We start from the raw sequence: 21,886 nt of genomic DNA, 5'->3' as shown, positions 1-21,886 counted from the left end.
CAGAGAAAGTATTTGACAAAATCCAACACCCACTGATGATAAAAACGCTCAATAAACTAGCAGTAGAGGAGATCTTCCTTAACTTGATAAAGAATATCTATAAAAAACCTACAGGGACTTCCCTGGTGGTCCAGTGGTTAAGACTCCGCACTCCCAATGCAAGGGGGGGGTTCGATCCCTGGTTAGGGAACTAAGATCCCACATGCTGCATGGCATGGCCAAAAAAGAAAAAAAATTTTAAGAAAAAAACCTACAGCTAACATCATAGTTAATGGTGAGAAACTAGAAGCATTTCCACTAATATCAGAAACAAGGCAAGTATGCCCCCTCCCATAATGCCTTTTCAACATCATACTGGAAGTACTAGCTACTGCAATAAAACAAGAAAAGGAAAGAACACATGTACAGGTTTGGAAGGAAGACATAACTGTCTTTGGTCACAGACTATTCTATCACCTATGTAGGAAACCAAACAACAACAACAAAAAACCTTCCTGGAACTAATAAGTGATTATAGCAAGGTTGCAGGATATATGGTTTATATACAAAAGTCAATTGCTTTCCTATATACCAGCACTGAACAAGTGCAATTTGAAATTTAAAATACAATGCAATTTACAGTAGCATCCCCAAAATGAAATACTTAGGTGTAAATCTAACGAAATATGTACAAGATCTATACGAGGAATACAACAAATCTATGATGAAAGAAATCAAAGAAGAACTAGATAAATGGAGAGATATTCTGTGATCATGGATAGGAAGGCTCAATATTGTCAAGATGTCAGTTTTTCCTAACTTTGATCTACAGATTCAATGCAATCCCAACTGAAATCCCAGCAAGTTATTTTATAGCTATCAACAAGCTGATTCTAAAGTGTATACTGAGAGGCAAAAGACCCAGAATAGCCAGTGCAGTGTTGAAGGAGAACAAAGTTGGAGGACCGATACTACTAAGGGTATTGGGTCATATAAATCTACTGTAATCAAGACAGTGTGGTATTGGTGAAAGAACAGACAAATAGATCAATGGGAAAGAACAGAGAGCCCAGAAATAGATGCACAGAAATACAGTCAATTAATCATTGACAAAGGAACAAAGGCAGTAGAATGAAGCAAAGATAGTTTTTTCAACAAATGGTGATAAAAAAACTGGTTAACCACATGCAAAAAAATGACTCTATACACAGCCTTTACAGCCTTCACAAAAATTAACTCAAAATGGATCACAAACCTAAAAATAAAACTATAAAACTCCTAGAAGATAACACAGGAGAAAACTAAGATTACCTTGGGTATGACAATGGCTTTTTAGATACAACACCAAGACACAATCCATGAAACAAATAATTGATAAGCTGGACTTCTTTAAAATGAAAAACTTTTGCCCTTCCGAAAGACATCTCAAGATAATGAGAGACAAGCCACAGACTGGGAGGATGTTGCAAAAGAAACAATGATAAAAGACTGTTATCTAAAATACAAAGAACTCTTAAAACTCAACCATAAGAAAACAAACAACACGATTAAAAAACCAAGGCAAAGAGTTTAATCCATATCTCACCAAAGGAGACAGACATACAGATGGCAAATAAACATATGAAAAGATGTCCTACATCATGTATCATCAGGGAAATGCAAATTAAAACAAGATGCAACTACACAGCTATTAGAATTTCTAGGCTAAAATTCAGAACAATGATAACATCAAATGCTGGTGAGGATGTGGAACAGGAATACTAATTCATTGCTAGTAGGAATGAAAAGTGGTACAGCCACTTTGGAAGACAGTTTAGAAGTTTCTTACAAAACTAAAATATACCCTTACCATAAGATCCAGCAATTGCTTTCCTTGGTATTTACTGAAAGGAGCTGAAAACATGTCCACAGAAAATCCTGCAAGTGGACATTTATAGCAGTTTTACTCATAATTGCCAAAACTTGGAAGCAACTCAGCTGTCCTTCAATAGGTAAATGGATAAATAAACTGTAATATATCCAGACCATGGAACATTATTCAGCGCTAAAAGAAGTGAGCTATCAAGCCATGAAAAGGCATGGAGGAAACTTAAATGCATATTACTAAGTGAAAGAAGCTAATCTTTAAAGGCTACATTCTATATGATTCCAACTATTCAACATTCTGGAAAAGTCAAAACGATTAAGAAAGTAAAAAGATCAGTGGTTGCTGGGGTGGGGTGAGGGTGGTGAATAGGAGGAGCACAGAGGATTTTTAGGGCAGTGAAAATACTATAATGATGGATATATGTCATTATACATTTGTCCAAACCCATAGAATATACAACATCACGAGTGAATCCTAAGGTGAACTATGGACTTTGCATGATTATGATGAGTCAAGTAGGTTCATCCTTACTAAAAATGTACCTTTCTGGTGAGTGATGTTGATAATGGGGGAAGCTATGCATGTTTGAGAGGAGGGAGTATATGGGAACTCTCAGTACCTTCCACTAAGTTTTCCTGTGAACCTATAACCGCTCTAAAACATTCTTTTCTTTTTAAGTCGATATAATCCCTGATACTAACAGAATAAAGGATAAACACCACAACCTCCACACCCCCCCCCCAAAAAAAACCCCACAGTGACAGCAAATTACAGGAACTTCTGAAAGTTTAACAGCAAAAGCAAGTCTAATTGGAAGACTGGACTCTGGAACCAACCGCTCAAGCGTTGTAATATATAACCCTAAAGGAAGGATTTCCAGGAACGAAGGGAAAAGTTGACTTTTCTCTGAACAGCTTTTATACAGCTTGCAGGTAGACAAACTTACATAAACCTGATATATCCATTAATGTAGAAGAAAAGAGCTTTCCATTTAGAAACTGACCTAAGTTTGTGGAGTAGTTCTCAGTTTGTTACATGTCCTTGCTGAATATCACCATCTTCTCATCTGCATAAAGTGTATCATACCAACCTCAGAGGTCTTTTTTTTTTTAGTTATTTCTGAGATATACATTTTAAAGTAATAACAAGAATTATGACATAACATTATACAAGAACATATAAGATTTTTATAAACTTCTAAAAATTTCAGGTCTTTTTTTTTTTTTTTTTGCGGTACGCGGGCCTCTCACTGTTGTGGCCTCTCCCGTTGCGGAGCACAGGCTCCGGACGCGCAGGCTCAGCGGCCATGGCTCACGGGCCCAGCCGCTCCACGGCATGTGGGATTTTCCCGCACCGGGACACGAACCTGTGTCCCCTGCATCAGCAGGCGGACTCTCAACCACTGCGCCACCAGGGAAGCCCTCGGAGGTCTTGTGTGTGTGTGTGTGTGTGTGGTATGCGGGCCTCTCACTGCTGTGGCCTCTCCCGTTGCGGAGCACAGGCTCCGGACGCGCAGGCTCAGCGGCCATGGCTCACGGGCCCAGCCGCTCCGCGGCATGAGGGATCTTCCCGGACCGGGGCCCGAACCCGCGTCCCCTGCATCGGCAGGCAGACTCCCAACCACTGCGCCACTAGGGAAGCCCGTCGGAGGTCTTTTTTGATCAATACATTATCGCACGTGTGTGAGAACTCTCAAATGTGTTATTCTACAGATGGCATTATAATTAATAGAAATTTACCAAAATAAATAATGGAGTCAATTTTCTTAAAGCACCGTATCCATTCATTACAGATATGAAAAACTGGAGTAAGTACAGAGGTGTAAACGGGTGGTTAAGTCAGGTACTGACTTTTTTCCCCTACGCTGCTCCGTCAAGTTTAAGCATTTGGAATTCAAAAATTGTTTTAAACCCTTTACAGAATTGGAAGAAGTAGCTTTTCAGACCGTGAAGTGAGTAACTGACTAGTTGTGAATATCTCATATCTTAGGCTACCTTTTTTATCCGTCTTGCGCGGGTCTTCCAAGAGCCGAACTGCCAACGCTCCCAACCAAGTTCTAGGCCGCCGAAGCACTTCCGGTCCTCGGCCCGGAGGCGAGCGGATAAGGAGCCTGCCACGCATGCGCGCCCAGGCGCAGCTTCTGCGGAACGCCCCGCCTCCTTACGTCCCCTCCAACCTCGCTAGAACGGCAACCGGCGGGAGTTTTTCAAAATGGGAGCGCGGAGGCGCCGCCCAGGCCTCGGAAGGTGCCCGGGAGACCTTTCGGTGGCTGTGGTGTCGTCGCCGGGAGCGGCGGCCTAAAGAGCCGAGCCTGATGGACGCCAAGACACGCTGCCTACTTGGAGCGCTGCCTCGAAAGGACTGCGTAAAGGGAGTTAATCCAGGGAGCACGGACCGCGGCCTGGAAATATGGCGACCTGCATCGGGGAGAAGATCGAGGTGAAAAGACTCGGCAGTCCCCAGTAGGGCGGGTGGGAGTCGGAGTGCCGGGACTCGTCGAGACCCTGGCAGGAAGGGGATAGAGCGCAGCTAACGGCTGCAGGTTGGACGCCGGAGTGCTTTGGGAGGGTCCCAACCGCCGGGGGCCCGGCTGTTTGAGGGCGGAGCGGCCCGCCCCTCTGAGACGCGGGGGCGGTGGGACAGGTGTGTTGCTCGCGGCCCCGCCCTTCTGTCCCTAGACACCGCGGCTTCCTGTCAGGGATCCCGCCGGAGCTGCCGCGCTAGAGCAGGGCAAGGCTGTCTTCCCCTTCTCCAAGGGGATGGCGGTTACCTCCGGCGGGAGTTGCGGCGGGATTCCGTTCAGGGCCTTAGCTCTCGGGGGCAGGCTGGGGGTGGGACGAGGATGCTAAGGCTACGCTGAGGCTGAGGAACCAGACCATTAGGGTGCTCTATCCAGAGACCAGCCTGGAAGCTCAGAGACCCGCAAGGCGTCAACATGCTGTCCACCCCAGACACCTGCTGTATCGAGGTGTGATACCTGCTTGAATTTTGAATACAAATTCTCCTCCCGATCCATTTTAGCCTCTTTTTTCCAGCCCCTTCCTATTTTTTCTTCCTTTCTGCGTCGCAAATCATTACACATATTCTTTAATTTTAACTTTTAAGGATTTTAAAGTTGGAAATCTGCTTGGTAAAGGATCATTTGCTGGTGTCTATAGAGCTGAGTCCATTCACACTGGTTTGGAAGTTGCAATCAAAATGGTAAGAATATGTTAATCAGTTTCTCACTTCTGCTTTGCAAGTAACTAGAGAGGTTTGCTACTTGAGATGTTAGAAACTCCTTACCTGCCAGCCTTTTCTTTATGCTGTAAAAAACCCATTGCTTAGGCAGAAGACAGTAGTTCCAACAGTTAAACTTAAGGATCTCTTAGGAGATCCTTAACCATGCTTAAATAAGTGTTCTATCTTTACTCATGTTCATTAGATTTGGTATCTGTTCTAATTATATGTACTTAGAGTAATTGGTAGCAGTCAAAGAACAAATAATAATTTGTTTATAATAAGAAGAATACACTGTGCATAGTTCTGTATTACACTGTAAAAAGCTAAAATACTATTCTTGATTGTTAGAAGTCAGTCTAATAGGAGTAACATAAGGAAATTAAGAAACACCTAAACCAGTAGGAAAAGGGAAGATTTGTTTTAAAGCTTTGCTAAATTTTATTTGTTGTTATTATCATAGATATGATGGTTGAGCTATTAAATTCTTTAAGTTGGTAGAGTGTATTAGAATGCATTGGGCAAGTTTATTGAATGTCCACCCTGTCAAGCACTTTGCTAGGTGCATGGGGAAAATAGACAACGAAATAAATTGATCTCAAAAAGAAGATAAAAGGACTTCAGAATATTTTATAGTATACTTTCTCTTTTCAAAGTTAACATGACAACTTCACATTTGAAAGTTTATCATTAACATTTAAACCTCTCATGTTATTTTTAGATAGATAAGAAAGCCATGTACAAAGCTGGAATGGTACAGAGAGTCCAAAATGAGGTGAAAATACATTGCCAATTGAAACATCCTTCTATCTTGGAGGTAAGATACAAATTTTATAAAAGTGGCCAAGGGCATTGAATTTTTCTGTATTATAATTTATTATGCCCTTTTACATTTCAGCTGTATAACTATTTTGAAGATAACAATTATGTGTACCTAGTATTAGAAATGTGCCATAATGGAGAGATGAACAGGTATATAAAAAACAGAAGAAAACCATTCTCAGAAAATGAAGGTAGGCTGTGCTTCTTTTCTTTCTTTCATTTTTCTTAAAAAAAATTGGTTTTGGAAAATACAAATTTTACTCTTTGTAGTTTTGAAGAATGTACTTTTTATAATATTTAGTAAAACTGTTTCACTTATTACTTGGGCTATAAAAAGAGATTTTTCCCCCCCAAATTAAGAAAGTTGTTAATTCATGTAAGTAATTCAGGCATTACAGAAATAAAGTAGAGGAAGAAATTTGCTATCCATCTTTTGCCAAAACAACATTTTAAATTAAGTCATTGGTCACAGTTGAATGTGTATCTTTTCAAATTTAGAAAAAGCTTTTTAGGATGCTGTTGATGACTATAAAGTAGTTTCTAAGTCAAACACAGTACCTGTTGAAACCATTTATTATAGAAAATGTCAAACACTTAAGTTGAGACAGTAATATAATGAGCCCCTATGAACTTACCACTGAGCTTCCAAAACTATCAACTCATTGTTTCATCTGTACCCTTCTTATTCCCCCAATTCCTCAGAGTATATTGAAGCAAATCATAGACATCTTTTTATCTTTAAACAATGCAGACTTTAAAAAAAAAACAAAAAACGTAAGCACAAAGTCACTATCACACCTAATAATTCCTTACTGTCAAACACATTGTCAGTTTCAGCTTCCCCAGTTTCTTATAAGTAACTTTTTTTACAGTTCAGATCAGGATCAAGTAAGGTCCGTATATCATCACACAAATGATTGTTTTCAAATTATCTTACCCTGCTAACTGACATTGCAGGCTAAGATTGAAAGCTAAGAAAGGTGGTTGCTGATAGGCTTTTTGTCCATTTGATCTATATTTAACCCATTTGGAAAACAATTTGGTCATATGTGTTAAGAGTTAAGGAAATGTTCATATCCTTAGACTGAAAATAAGAACATAATACATAATAAGAAAATAAATTCATATACATATTGATGATGAGTACTGCATTTTTCATAATACTGTATAATAGTAAGGCCTTCTTAAATAAGACAACTTGCAAAAGATAGGAAGGAAATGAATTACCAATTTGACTAATTAAAATTAAGAATGTGTATGACAAAGGATACTGTCAACAAATTTAAAAGTTAAAGATAGGAAGAAAATATTTGTATAACAAATGGCTGTCCAATTAATTTTAAAATATAAGGCATGCCTTAAAAGAAAAGATAATTGTATAGGAAAATGGACAGGGGATGTAAGCAGACTGTTCACAGAAGAGAAAGTATAATTGGCCCATAAGCATACGAAAAGATGCTCAAAATCAGTAGTAATCATAAGAATGCCAACTAAAATAACGAGTACCATTTTTTTACCCATTGGATTGAGACTACCTAATTTCAACAAGGATATGCTTGAAAATAACAGCCTTTTGAAGGGCGATTGGCAAGGTATTAAAATACTAAATTTTATCTTTGAACCCAGTGATTCTACTTCTTGAATTTACCATAATGAAGCACCCCATTTATATGCACAAGAAAACAAGCATGTACAAGAATGTTTATTGCTATATTTTTTTATAATCTTGAAATGACCCAAATATTAATCAATAGCAATTTAACAAGATGGAGATCTATGTGTACTGACATAGAAATATCTCCAAGAAATATTGTGAAGTGGCAAAAAAAAGTAATAAACTATATTTTTATACCATTTTTATATTTTAAAAACATTTATTACAGTGTATTTCTATAGATTTAAGTGTACATAAGCACATGGAAGAAAAGTTTAAAAGAATATATATAAACTGTTAATAGTGACTACTTTTTAGGAGGGTTTGGGAGGACATCAAAGGAAATACAGCTTGCTTTTCTTTTTTTCTCTTTTTTACAATTTGAATTATTTATGAATTGTTTAATTATAAATATTTTCTCTTTCTATGGACTTCTGGTTACCCTAGTTAACTCTGGTCACTCCCAGTTCCTATTAAAATTAAGCCTCCCTTAACTGTATTTAGAAAACTCATTAGTTGGAAAGGACAGAGTTTAAAAGGAGTGCCTAGTTGTCTTAATAGGAATTATTAAAGAATATTATGAAATTATCAGAGTGGTATTTTGGCTGGTAAAACTAAGCTACAAACCAGTTTACTAATTGTCATACTGGCATATGTACTTGGGTTTCATGATGTATTCTAAATACTGAATCTTCAGATTTTCTAAATTGTAGTTTTAATTTTTGCATTCTAATAGCTCGACACTTCATGCACCAGATCATCACAGGAATGCTGTATCTCCATTCTCATGGTATATTACACCGGGACCTCACACTTTCTAACCTCTTACTTACGCGTAATATGAACATCAAGATCGCTGATTTTGGGCTGGCCACTCAATTGAAAATGCCACACGAAAAGCACTATACTTTATGTGGAACTCCTAATTACATTTCCCCAGAAATTGCAACTCGAAGTGCACATGGACTTGAATCTGATATTTGGTCCTTGGGCTGTATGTTTTATACGTTACTTATTGGAAGACCACCTTTTGACACTGACACCATCAAGAACACGTTAAATAAAGTTGTATTGGCAGATTATGAAATGCCAACTTTTTTGTCAAGAGAAGCCAAGGACCTTATTCACCAGTTACTTCGTAGAAATCCAGCAGATCGTTTAAGTCTGTCTTCAGTATTAGACCATCCTTTTATGTCCCGAAATTCTTCAACAAAAAGTAAAGATTTAGGAACTGTAGAAGACTCTATTGATAGTGGACATGCCACAATTTCTACTGCAATTACGGCTTCTTCCAGTACCAGTATGAGTGGTAGTTTATTTGACAGAAGAAGACTTTTGATTGACCAGCCACTCCCAAATAAAATGACTATATTTCCAAAGAATAAAAATTCAAGTGATTTTTCTTCTTCAGGAGATGGAAGCAGCCTTTATACTCAGTGGGGAAATCAAGAACAAGAAACCAGTAATAGTGGAAGGGGAAGAGCAATCCAAGAGGCAGAAGAAAGGCCACATTCTCGATACCTTCGTAGAGCCCATTCCTCTGATAGATCTGGCATCTCTAATAGTCAGTCGCGAGCGAAAACGTATCCAATGGAACGATGTTACTCAGCAGAAATGCTTCCAAAATCCAAAAGATCAGGAGTAGATGAAGATGAAGAAAGATACTCATCCACAAACAGCAATGCTAATATTCTTCACTTCTTTAAAGAAAAGACATCCAATGGTTCTGGATCTTTTGAAAGACCTGATAACAATCAAGCACTGTAAGAATAATTCTATCAAAAAGCATTTTACTTTTCAATAAACATTGTATTAGCACAAACATGAAGCTGCATCTAACTAAGGGTTACCTTGTCAGATATTCCTGGGGCACTTTTAACTATGACTTCTGTTTTTTAATAGGAAGAGAATCAGAATGATGATTTTGAATTGTGGTTAAGAATCTCTTAAAATGAGTATATGTGCTCATGAATGTATTTGTAGTATGTGTTTAATACTTGGGAATTTCTAGTGTCACTTTAAATTTTATATGAAGCAGGTCTCCAGTGCGATGTATCATATATTAAACATGTCTGATTCCTAAAGTACTCTTAACAGTAACTGTACACACACACACACACACACACACACACAAATAGAGAAAGAGAAGTTGACCCTAAGTGATGAGTAATCATATTGACTGCTTCTCACATGAAGGCAAGTTTTTAGTGACTAGTGTTTTTCTTTTTCTGATCTTTGATTTTTATGTTTAAATTAAAAGAGGACAGTAGCCATATAGAAATGTCACAGTGCCATGGGCATTTTGGCATGGGAATTTAGCTTCATAGACACAATTTAGTTATGCAAATGTTGGGTTCTACAGTTAATGTAAAAATTTTTAGGTATTCATATCAGAAGAGAGCTCCCTTTTTTAGTGTTTTTTTATCTTAAAAGGTTACTACCTTTTAATTTTTTATTAGTTTATGGGAAATTTTTTTTCTTTGTTTAGCTCCAATCATCTTTGTCCAAAAAATGGAAAAACTCCTTTTCCATTTCCAGACCAGACAGCTCAGACTGAAATGGTGCAACAGTGGTTTGGGAATCTGCAAATAAATGGTGAGTTTTTAATGGACTATTTAATAAAAAGTTAATGACTTGGCCACTTACCAAGCATTGCAGTTTTCTATTTGGGTTTTCTTAAGAAAATAGTACATTTTCAATAAACTGTTACAATAATAGTAATAATTACTGTTAACACAGTTTGAGTATTTACTGTATCAGCCACTGTCCTTAATGCTTAACATATATTATTAACTTATTAATAATTCTCACAAAAACCATATGAGGAAGATACTATTATTAGCCCTGTCTTACAAATGAGGAAATAGTAGTACGCAAAGGTTAATTTGCCAAGCTGCACTGTCCATAAATACAAGAGAGAGGAGTCTAACCCAAGCAGTCTGGCTCAGAGACTTTACTCTTAACCCCTCCGCTCTTGCAGCCTCTCTGTAATAAGTACCTACTATCAGTGCCTATAAAATAATCAAAAGATGGTTGACTTTATTTTTAAGTAGACGGTGATGTGGACCATCATAGTGTACCAATGGGACCTCACATACACTAAAATACACAGCTACTAAAACCTAAACATTTTTAAACAGCTTTCATCCAATCTTTTCATGGATGAAAAGATTTGCAGGACACAACAAGAAATGCCTGGACTGATATAAGAGCCAAAAAGAGCCCTGATGCTTCTGATAATGCGCATTCTGCAAAACAGTTGAATACCATGAAATACATGACTGCATTTCACAGTAAACCTGAGCTGTTTCAAACAGAGTTTGAAAGTTAAACATTTCTCATTATTGAACATGACATTCACAGAAGATGGGTTGGAAAATAATGATGGAAGAAAGAGAATAAAAAAGAAACATGGAGAGGAGGAGAGAATTTTTTACTAAGTATCATGTTACCTCAGACAAGTGCGTAATATGGCTGTAATTTAAGCATAGAGTTATGTCACCTCAAGAGTCTATTTTTTTCATGTATATTATTTTCAAGGGCCCAAAAGAGAATTAATCTTCTCATGTGTACTTGTTAAAGATGATAATTCAAGTTTATGTTTTTTAAAACTACAGAACTGCCATGTGCTTAATCTTGCACTTAACCTTCTATTGTGTTTATAGATACCTTTATTTGGTAAACATGGACATGTCTGAAGTAACTTTGTTTATAATACTCTAGTAGTGCTGCTACAATTTTAAAGTATATTATTTGATGTAGGATATTTTCTGTCATAATGGGAATTATGGAGGGAGGCACTTAAAAGTCATTTAAGGGGAAAGCTGTGATATCGATTTTTATAGTTTAGCATTAGAAAAATTGCCTTACAAAGTTTTATATAGTCTAATCATTTTAAGGGCTTTAAAAAAAATAATGTTCCCATGTGAACTCTAAAACTATATAAAATTTAAATGGATAAAGTTCAAGAACTGTTTTAGAAATGTAGGTACAAATACATTTATAATATTAAGTATTAATAATAAACCTATTTCATATATTTTAGAGTGTTTTGGTTTTAGTTGCATATTTTGTAAGTAAAGATGAAATAGTCCTTAGCTTAAAGAGAGTGAATTTACATGTTATGTAGAATGATTACCTGGGAACTCCTCTCAAATCTATTATTTGTTGCAGCATTGGCAGTTGCTTTAGTATTAGTAAGTGACCCTAGGTGACTAGTTTTTGCTTTGATTGAAACATTAATTTCATATTAATATCTTTTCTTTCTTAGTCTTAGACTAAAGGTATTCCTTTGCAGTCTGGCTTAAAATGTCCTTTTAAAGTCACTTGTATTATGCCATATCTTTTTGTTGGTTTTTTTTTTTTGGCCGAGCCGTGCAGCTTGTGGTATCTTATTTCCCCAACCAGGGATTGAACCTGGGCCCTTGGCAGTGAAAGCGCCAAATCCTAACCACTAGACCACCAGGGAATTCCCTTATGCCGTATCTTAAACTGAAAAATTACAAGCTTTTTTTTAAAACTAGATTTCTTTTGTTCCTCAGGAAAAAAGAATGCTATTGTAACCAGCATGACATTGTTTTGTGTAGACTTGACTTTTTAATTATTCACTAAATTGCTTTTTTCTATGTATATTATAGCTCATTTAAGAGAAACTACTGAGTGCAACAGCATTAGCCCAAACAGAGATTTCCAGGGCCATCCAGATTTGCAGGACACAACAAGAAATGCCTGGACTGATATAAGAGCCAAAAAGAGCCCTGATGCTTCTGATAATGCGCATTCTGCAAAACAGTTGAATACCATGAAATACATGACTGCATTTCACAGTAAACCTGAGATAATTCAACAAGAATCTATTTTTGGCTTAGATCCTTCTTCCGAACAAAGCAAGACGAGGGGTGTGGAGCCACCATTGGGGTATCAGAAACATACATTACGAAGCATTACATCTCCTTTGACTGCTTACAGGTTAAAACCAATCAGACAGAAAACGAAGAAGGCTGTGGTATGTCTATTATTTTTCTAAATCACTGGATGATATTTTCCTTGAGTATATGGTTTCTGGTATCAAACATAATAATATCTTTTCAGTTCCCTATAATGTCCCTGTATTTTTGATACGTACTTGATAAACTCACTTAAAAGAGACTGGGTATTTATGGGAAAATAGCTATTGTTTCCTTCTGGGTACTTTAAGAATGGTGAATTGATAGTAATTTTTGAATTTTAAATTATTGATAATGAAAAACATTTAAAAGTAATACTGGCTAAATACTGTGTTAAATATTATCCACAATCCTAATAACTAAGTTAATATTTAATACTATCTTTTGCTTTTGTTTTCATTGTTTCTACATTTAATCTAGTCTCAAAAAGATAAACTAGAAAATATCACTTTTTTTAACATCTGAAACTATTTAAAGAAAAGGAGTATGCACAAAATTAAGTACAGCATTTTTTTTTTAATGTCATGTGTGCACTGGGAATGGTGATTTTGATTTTTTAATTCTGTCTTCATCCTGTTTGTCCCTGTTTTCCCTTTCACCCAGTCTTGCCTTTATTTGGCGTGCTATTGTCTTTTCAAGCCCTTAAATTCTCCACCCTACCTTCTGCTTTCTTTCTGTTCACTGGTTATCATTTCACACTTCATTCATTATACCTTCTTTCCTTTGCTCCTTATGTTTCACAGTTGTGCTGAAATACACCTGTGGTCTAGACAATTGCAGTGAAGCGGCTATTTGATTTTTACTTTAATTTTTGTTTCTGCCATGGTTAAGTACTTTTCTCTTAACTAATATGTATGTCAGAACTGTTCTGGTAAATAAGAGAATTGTTACTGATTTTAGTTTTTTTTTTTTTAGGTGAGCATACTTGATTCAGAGGAGGTATGTGTGGAGCTTCTAAAGGAGTATGCATCTCAAGAATATGTGAAAGAAGTTCTTCATATATCTAGTGATGGAAATATGGTAATGTGGATTTCCTTTATTATCTTGCAGCTTTATCACTTAAGCATTTATCATTCCATTCGTTCTATAATGATATTTAAAAAACAACTTTTAGTCGCTTTTCCTGATATGATAGTATCTCTGGAATTCAAAAACTAAAATAGTATACTACATACTTTTAAATAAATTAGTGTGGTGTAAAAAATAATTATAACCAGGAACAAAATCTAAACTTTAGGCTTAAGTTTAAAAAGCAAAAAAATTACTTTTAGAGAATATTTAGCATTTTCAATAAAAATAATATACATGTGAGCTCTTTTTATAATTTTAGTAACAAAATATAGTGCTCTAACTTAATGGCATATAATCAGAATTCTTAAAAATTTTTTGCCAGATCACTATTTATTATCCAAATGACGGAAGAGGTTTTCCTCTTGCAGATAGACCGCCCTCACCTACTGACAACATCAGTAGGTACAGTTTTGACAATTTACCAGGTATGTAAATTTACCAGGGAATAAATTTAGATAATGGATTTATATATACATAAACTCTATACTGTGGGTATCATAAATTGTAAATATTTTGGCTTCAGTTGGGATGCAGGTTATGTTCTTATAACTTTATATCTGGTGAGATGTGCTATACCTTACTAATCCAATATTCAGTCATATTCTGTGTTATAATGGTATTTTATTGTTTACTTAAGTAAAAACTAACTCTAGAATATTAGTCATGTGTCACACAAATATAATTTGTACACTTGTATAGTTACAATTTGTCTAGAATCATGTTAAAAATTCAACATGAAGTATCTGGTTTTTGACTTTTGAAATCATTACTGTGCTACATAATGATCACTTGTAATTGTGGTTAACTAAATTAGCTTAGCTTCTGGATATTATGAATTGGGAAATTAACTACTGAGTAGTAAGACTTCCCTAAGGTAACTTAGAAGCAAATAAGAGAACCTATCTAATCTAACTCTGTTAGAAATTAAGACACATAGCAAGACTATCAAATATTATAAATGACCATAGTTACAGGGAACTGCTAAAATTTACTACTCTATGTTTTACTAATATAAAAAGTGCTACATTTCTTTTCCTAAAGTCATTTGGTTCTGATATCTCAGGTAGAACTCTTTTCATTTCATTTATTAAAACTTTCGTGGAGTCATTATCTTACTTTTAATAAGGAGTCAGTGATTCAAAGTAAGAGATTTTTAAAATAATCATGAGACTGGGACTTCCCTGGTGGTCCAGTGGTTAAGACTTCACCTTCCAACGCAGGGGGTGCGGGTTCTATCCCCTGGTCGAGGAGCTAAGATCTCACATGCCTCATGGCCAAAAAACCAAAACAGAACAGAAGCAATGTTGCAACGAATTCAATAAAGACTTTAAAAATGGTCCACATCAAAAAAATCTTTAATAAATAATCATGATACTAATCATCAGATTTTGTTATATACTTCTTAGGAATTTTATTATACTGTCTTTAGTTTTCATTAAAATAGTAGACTTACATCTCTAAAATATTTTTATTTGGATAATGGAACTGTTAACTTTGGGTAATGGGAGTATTAACTTTCGACTTGAATTTTTGAGGAAGAGTAGAAATAAATGTTAGACTGTTACGGAATTTATGTCAACACTTTATTCCCTAATGTTAGGTAACTTTTTTGTTTTCTCTCCCTAGAAAAGTACTGGCGAAAATATCAATATGCTTCCAGATTTGTGCAGCTTGTAAGATCTAAATCTCCCAAAATCACTTATTTTACAAGATATGCTAAATGTGTTTTGATGGAGAATTCCCCTGGTGCTGATTTTGAGGTTTGGTTTTATGATGGTAAGTGCCATTTAGAAATGGTAATTTTTTTCCCTTTAGTTTGTAACTTAGTAGTTGTGGGGTTTTTTGGTTTTTTGTTTGTTGTAAATTCAACACAATGAGATTTATTTATTTATTTTATTTATGGCTGCGCTGCATGGCTTGCGGGGTCTCAGTTCCCCGACCAGGGATTGAACCCAGGCCACAGCAGTGAAAGCTCTGAATCCTAACCACTAGACCACCAGGGAACTCCCCAACACAGCGAGGGGGGGTGTGTGTGTGTGTGTGTGTGTGTGTGTGTGTGTGTGTGTGTGTGTGTGTGTGTGTGTGTGTGTGTGTGTGTGTGTGTGTGTGTGTGTGTGTGTGTGTGTGTGTGTGTGTGTGTGTGTGTGTGTGTGTGTGTGTGTGTGTGTGTGTGTGTGTGTATCCATACATAAAAATTATACAGCACACTATACTATATGTCAAATGTTAATCAAAATTTGTATATACTTGCTTGTAAACAATTTATTTTCTAATGTGTATATTAATTCTCTTTCCCCTTTTGGCTCCAGTTTAACAACATTCTGATTGATATTATAAAAAAATAACATGAAATAAACAATATCCTGTTTCTTACTAGAAATTTAAACGGACACATACCAAATTTTTAGGATAATAAATATCACAAAAGGATAAGGTTGAACCAGAGAATTTTATTTTCTAAATCTATAAAGATGTTTACTTTTTAATTTGTAAAGTTTCCTCCTTTAAGGGACACATAGTACATGCACTCACACAGTACACATAATTATAGCTGTCCTTCACTTATGTTTTTGTATGAGAGTAGTGGTTTTTTAAAAATATAAAAGTATCAAACTTAAGCCAGTTATATGCGGAAAAGAAAAATGGCCTTTATTTTTTGAATACTACTTTGAGAGCCTCATTTTATTAATGGCCAATAAGTGAATATAAATGTTACCTTGATCTGGGAGTCATTATGTACTGGGGTATGATAATGAATATAAATCTAGTAATATTTAAAGAAATAATAAAGGGTTTTCTGCTTAATTTTTAAGGAGCAAAGATACACAAAACAGAAGATTTAATTCAGGTGATCGAAAAGACTGGCAAATCTTACACCTTAAAAGGTGAAAGTGAAGTTAATAGCTTGAAAGAGGAAATAAAAATGTATATGAACCATGCTAATGAGGTATGTACCGACTTTTAGTAGGTTTTTTCTTACCAATTAATAATAATACAAATGACATAGATGAAGTAATGACAGAAAGCACTCTTTTGAAATAGGGCCACCGTATTTGTTTAGCACTGGAATCCATAATTTCAGAAGAGGAAAAGAAAAGTGGAAGTGCTCCCTTTTTCCCAATAATTGTAGGAAGGTAAATGTTTGAAAATTTATTAAATATGGCTAAAATGTGTAGAAATGTTTTTTTTAAAAAAACAGTTTAATGTTTACATTATGAACATTCTTTTGTTTTCTATAAATTGAAAGCTTTAAAAGAATGTATTTGACATATCTTTCTCCTTCAGAAAACCTAGTAGTACTAGTTCACCTAAGGCCTTAACACCTCCTCCTTCTGTGGATCCAAACTACCCAATGAGAGAGACACCATCTCTGAATAGAATGATCATAAATAGTGCAGCTTCTCCAAAACAGGCACCAATACTTAATCCTTCTGTAAGTAAATATATGTCACTTCTGTACTTTAAACTCTTCAATGATTGCCTAATGTCCTTGATATCAAACTAAAACACCCTACTGTGGCCTTACTATCACCTACCTACTTTTCCAGTCTCATCCTGAGCTACCCCACACTCTCTGTGCCTAGTTCTTTGATTAAGCCAAACTCTCAGGGCCTTTTCACATGCTCTTCACTTGACCTGGAACTCTTTCCCTGAACCTCTTAATGGCTAATTCTTTCTCATCTTTCAGGACTCAGTTTAAATATTACCTCAGCAAGGCCTAACCTGACTCCTCTGGGAAAAAGCTAAATATATTAACATATATATTGTTTTATTTTTGCTAGTAAAATATCATTAACTGCCTTAATATCCATGATAGAATCATGGTTAAACAAACTTATATTTTTATTCAATGAACTATCATGCCAATAAAAACTATATAGCAATGTAGTAAAATGCAAGATTAAAGAAATAGATCTCTGTTTGTGTATATGGGTATGTGTGTATTCACACACACAAACATACATACTATAATTGAAGCTATGAAAAATTATACCTTGGGAAAAAAAGACAAAAGAAATCTACCAAAATCAAAACAGTAGTTCTGTGATTTTTTTTCCTATTTTATACTTTTCCAATTTTCTGTAATGTGATTGTATTTTTTTTAATTTTGTCCTTTAAAAATTAATTTAAGATAATGAAAATCTGGTCATCATCTACTTTTGCTGAAGTTGGCTTATTAGAATGCTAAGGAATAATATCTTTCTTTCTTTTATTATTTGTAGATGGTTACAAATGAAGGACTTGGCCTTGCAGGTGCAGCTTCTGGAACTAACAGCTCTCCTAGTAGTCTAAAAGATTGTCTCCCTAAATCAGCACAACTTTTCAAGTCTGTTTTTGTGAAAAATGTCGGTTGGGCTACACAGGTGAGAAGTTAGATTTCTCTTTGCAAGATAGTTTTTACACTTTTTGCATTGATTATATCATTAATAATTTTCACATTTTTTTATTTGTATACAGATGGAAAGCTCTAGATATTGTTGATAACAAATTGCCTGCTAGGGCCTAGATGACCTATTCTTGCCATTTTTTTAAAAAATTAATTTATTTATTTTTGGCTGTGTTGGGTCTTCATTTCTGTGTGAGGGCTTTCTCTGGTTGCGGCAAGCGGGGGCCACTCTCCATCGCGATGCGTGGGCCTCTCACCATCGCGGCCTCTCTTGTTGCGGAGCACAGACTCCAGACGCACAGGCTCAGTAGTTGTGGCTCACGGGCCTAGTTGCTCCGCGGCATGTGGGATGTTCCCAGACCAGGGCTCGAACCCGTGTCCCCAGCATTGGCAGGCAGATTCTCAACCACTGCGCCACCAGGGAAGCCCTTGCCATTTGTTTTTAAAGTAGAGGTCATGATGATGGCTAAACATTAGGATTTGAGAATGCCCAGGGCATCGTAAGTTTTAGAAAGTATTTGTAATCTATATTAATAGAGTAATTTTTATTTGGCAGAAAAGAATTTTTGCATTTAAAAATTAGGTCTACATTGAGTTTCAAACTTAAAGAATTTTATGTAGGTGTAAACTTAGATTTGTATATTTTCTGAAAGCTTGAACTTTGGAGATGTTTGAGCACAGCACATGTAATTTTTACTTACCAGTGAAGTAAAATATAGCCTAGTCCTTTATGGGGGGTAGGAAATATCGGGAAGGGAACTCAGCATTTGTTGAGTACATGCTATGTGGTACCATGTTTTCCACATACATTGTCTCATTTCCCAAAATAAAACCTAGTAAAGTTGATGTTATCGCCTTTCATAGATAGTAAAATTATGGCTCATAATGTATGGTTGACTTGCACATTCCTACTAGTTTGCAGAATCTGGATGTAAACCCAGGTCTATTTGATTCCAGTGTCCATGTCTTCTCTGTACTCTGTTTGGAGTGGCACATTGTAAACATCAGTGACTAAAGAAACCAATTTCAAAAGCAAAGATGTAACATTCTCAAGCAGAATAGAAATTCTTTTGGCCTAAGAACAAAGAATAGAGGGAAATTCTAATTTAAGAAAGTGTTGCTTGGTTATTTCCTAAATCTCTTCTTGGTTAGAAATACTATGGGAAAGGAAAAAAAAAAAGGTTGCTTAGATAGCCTAGTGGAAATGAATGGGAAACAGGATTTATGTAGAATAATTTTAATTTATGATGCCCTATCCATTAAAGGAATAATCTGAAAAAGATATGAATATTCTCAAATGTTACTACCATCACAGCCCCAAATTTGTAGTTACGTGAAGGGTTGTTTTGTTTTCTTTTTAAACTATATGAAAATCCTTTTAAACATGAGTACCTTTTAAGAACTTCATATCCTCTGTAGTAATTTTGCTTGCTTATTACTTTTCTAGTTAACTAGTGGAGCTGTGTGGGTTCAGTTTAATGATGGGTCCCAGTTGGTCGTGCAAGCAGGAGTGTCTTCTATTAGTTATACATCTCCAGATGGTCAAACAACTAGGTAAGTTCTTAAAATACTGGTTGAGATTCAGCTCTTTGCTCTAATTTTGTTTTATCTATATGATGAAATAAATGACTTAATAAAGTTACTATTTTCATGTTGACAAAGTTCATATTATTATTTAAACTGTTAAATATTCATAGCAGCTCATATAGTCTAATGCATATTTTATGAGTGTTTACAGGAATGCAGGGTAATTGGTATGGATTATCCACTCCAAGTGGTTAGACTCCTTTAGCCTTCTTATTCCTTCAGTCTAACTAGGTTGGCCCTTTTCATAAGTAATGGACTTCTAAGTTCAAATATACTTAGAAAATTTACATAAAAGACATAGAAACAAGGAAGCTTTCTTTTAAAAGGTAACCAGATTATTTTTCCCAAATGAAAGGCTGTATCCCCTGATCTAATGTAAAGTGATTAATGTTAAAAGACTTTTTTGAATGTATATATTCATTCTAAATGAGGATGTATGCCAGGCTAATAAGTATGCTAACAAGGAGGATCTGGGAATAGTAACAATAAGCAGTAGTTTGGTCTCCACATTTCAAACCATAACCTACTGAAAAGAGGTAGGGTGCCGACAGTACCAGTACAAACATGCTACTTTATGAAAAGTGCATATTGTAGAGAAAATACTTGGTACAAATATAACTTGTGGATATCTACCAACTGCTTTTGTGTGTATATATGCAGTACCATCATTTAAAGAACTCATAAAGTGAGAGGTTTTGTTAAATCAACTCTTTCAAATGATCCAGAAAGTGGAAAGATACAGATATAAAATGGGTAGAACCCATGTTCAGAAGATAAAAGTTCAGATTTTACTTGATATGGTCATTTGGAAATTTTTAATATTTAATAGAAATGTATTTATAATGTGTTTAGCTTAGTATTTTCTTTAAATTAGGGTCTTCAATTGAATGAAGAATCCAGATTTTCAGCTTGCTTTAGAAATTATAAAGTCTGTTCAAGTTTTTTGACCTAATTTTCTTTTTATTATTTAAATACATTTAGAAATTGGTCTATTTTAAAAGAAAACAGGGACTTCCCTGGCGGTCCAGTGGTTAAGACTTCACCTTCCAATGCAGGGGGCTGTAGGTTCAATCCCTGGTCGGGGAGCTGGGATCTCACATACCTCACAGCCAAAGAATAAAAACATAAAACAGAAGCAGTGTTGTAGCAAATTCAATAAAGACTTTAAAAAAAATGGTCCACATCAAAAAAATCTTTAAAAAATAAGTAAAGGAAACAAATTGAGTATGCTTAATTTAAGTATCTAATAATTTTGTATGATCTCTCTGAAGTGCCTTTGCCATTGAAGAATTACTGAAAAATATAATGTGACTTTTGGTACTCTTACAAACCAGGTGACTAAGTTATAATTTTATCTTTTTCTCTTTTGCTTCACTTAGATATGGAGAAAATGAAAAATTACCAGAATACATCAGACAGAAATTACAGTGTCTTTCTTCCATCCTTTTGATGTTTTCTAATTCAACGCCTAGTCTTCATTGATTAAAGCTCCTTTTAGATATATATATGTTTAATAAATAACGTTTTTGTTGGCTTTCAAGTAAAGTGACTTTTTTCATTTTAAAAAACTTCTTCAGAAAGCCCTTCTATAAAAGAGAATTTTAATCTATACCATAACAGATGTATTCTAATGAGAGAACAAAGCAGAATGAAACTTGAGTCACTTACAAAATGTGGTCGTAGACTAAAATAGGACACCTAACTTTGCTCTTAGAACATATACTCCTAAAATTACTGTGTTCACATATTTGTATTGAACAATCTTTTAAAGCAAAAATATAAATGGTGTGTGGTATATTTGTGCTTTTATTTTTTCCCCTACTTCTTAGACATGTTAAGAATCATGGACAAAACATGCTGGAGTTTCAGAATTTTGAACATGTAAATAATGTGTATTTATGTTACAAGTAACATATGTAAACATGTATATTTGTTTTATATTTATTTTTGTAGCACTAGTTTGTGATGAAACATTTCTGAAAATGCATTTTATTAAAAAATAATAAATACAGTGTTACTTTATCTTTTGATTTATTTAATTAAATACTTAATTTAGGGACTTCCCTGGTGGTGCAGTGGTTAAGAACCCACCTGCCAATGCAGGGGACATGGGGTTCAATCCCTGGTCCGTGAAGATCCCACATGCTGCAGAGCAACTAAGCCCGTTCACCACAACTACTGATCCTGCGCTCTAGAGCCCACAAGCCACAACTACTGAGCCCACATGCTGCAACTGCTAAAGCCTGCACGCCTAGAGCCCGTGCTCTGCAACGAGAGAAGCCACCACAATGAGAAGCCCGCACACCGCAACGAGTAGTAGCCCCCGCTTGCTGCAACTAGAGAAAGCCCGCGTG

At 35.5% G+C, this 21,886-nt stretch overlaps 1 protein-coding gene across 2 annotated transcripts; it reads left to right on the top strand.

The window, feature by feature from the left end:
- Positions 1–4,003: 4,003 nt before the first annotated feature.
- PLK4 (polo like kinase 4) lies at positions 4,004–21,838 on the top strand. 2 transcript variants are annotated; one of them, XM_030863888.3, is made up of 16 exons: positions 4,004–4,285; positions 4,952–5,047; positions 5,787–5,882; positions 5,964–6,078; positions 8,278–9,304; positions 10,030–10,136; positions 12,410–12,546; positions 13,403–13,507; positions 13,881–13,983; positions 15,185–15,334; positions 16,372–16,505; positions 16,601–16,692; positions 16,844–16,991; positions 17,782–17,922; positions 19,393–19,499; positions 20,912–21,838. In XM_030863888.3, exons 1-16 carry the CDS (start codon positions 4,256–4,258, stop codon positions 21,012–21,014), a joined length of 2,691 nt encoding a protein of 896 aa, XP_030719748.2. In that variant the 5' UTR covers positions 4,004–4,255; the 3' UTR covers positions 21,015–21,838. The 2 variants fall into 2 exon arrangements, with proteins under 2 accessions (XP_030719748.2, XP_030719746.2); XM_030863886.3 differs by having other exon boundaries at positions 12,179–12,546.
- Positions 21,839–21,886: the final 48 nt, after the last annotated feature.

Source organism: Globicephala melas, chromosome 5, assembly GCF_963455315.2.
Source record: "Globicephala melas chromosome 5, mGloMel1.2, whole genome shotgun sequence".
NCBI classification, from domain to species: Eukaryota; Metazoa; Chordata; class Mammalia; order Artiodactyla; family Delphinidae; genus Globicephala; species Globicephala melas.
Note: the sequence above shows the minus strand (reverse complement) of the source record. Positions and strands in the feature narration are given on the sequence as shown.

Coding starts and splice junctions, on each gene's coding strand:
- PLK4 (XM_030863886.3), top strand. CDS start 4,256: ATGGCGACCTGCATCGGGGAGAAGATCGAG. Junction 13,508..13,880: donor TATCTAGTGATGGAAATATG/GTAATGTGGATT, acceptor ATTTTTTGCCAG/ATCACTATTTATTATCCAAA. Junction 16,506..16,600: donor ATATGAACCATGCTAATGAG/GTATGTACCGAC, acceptor CTTTTGAAATAG/GGCCACCGTATTTGTTTAGC.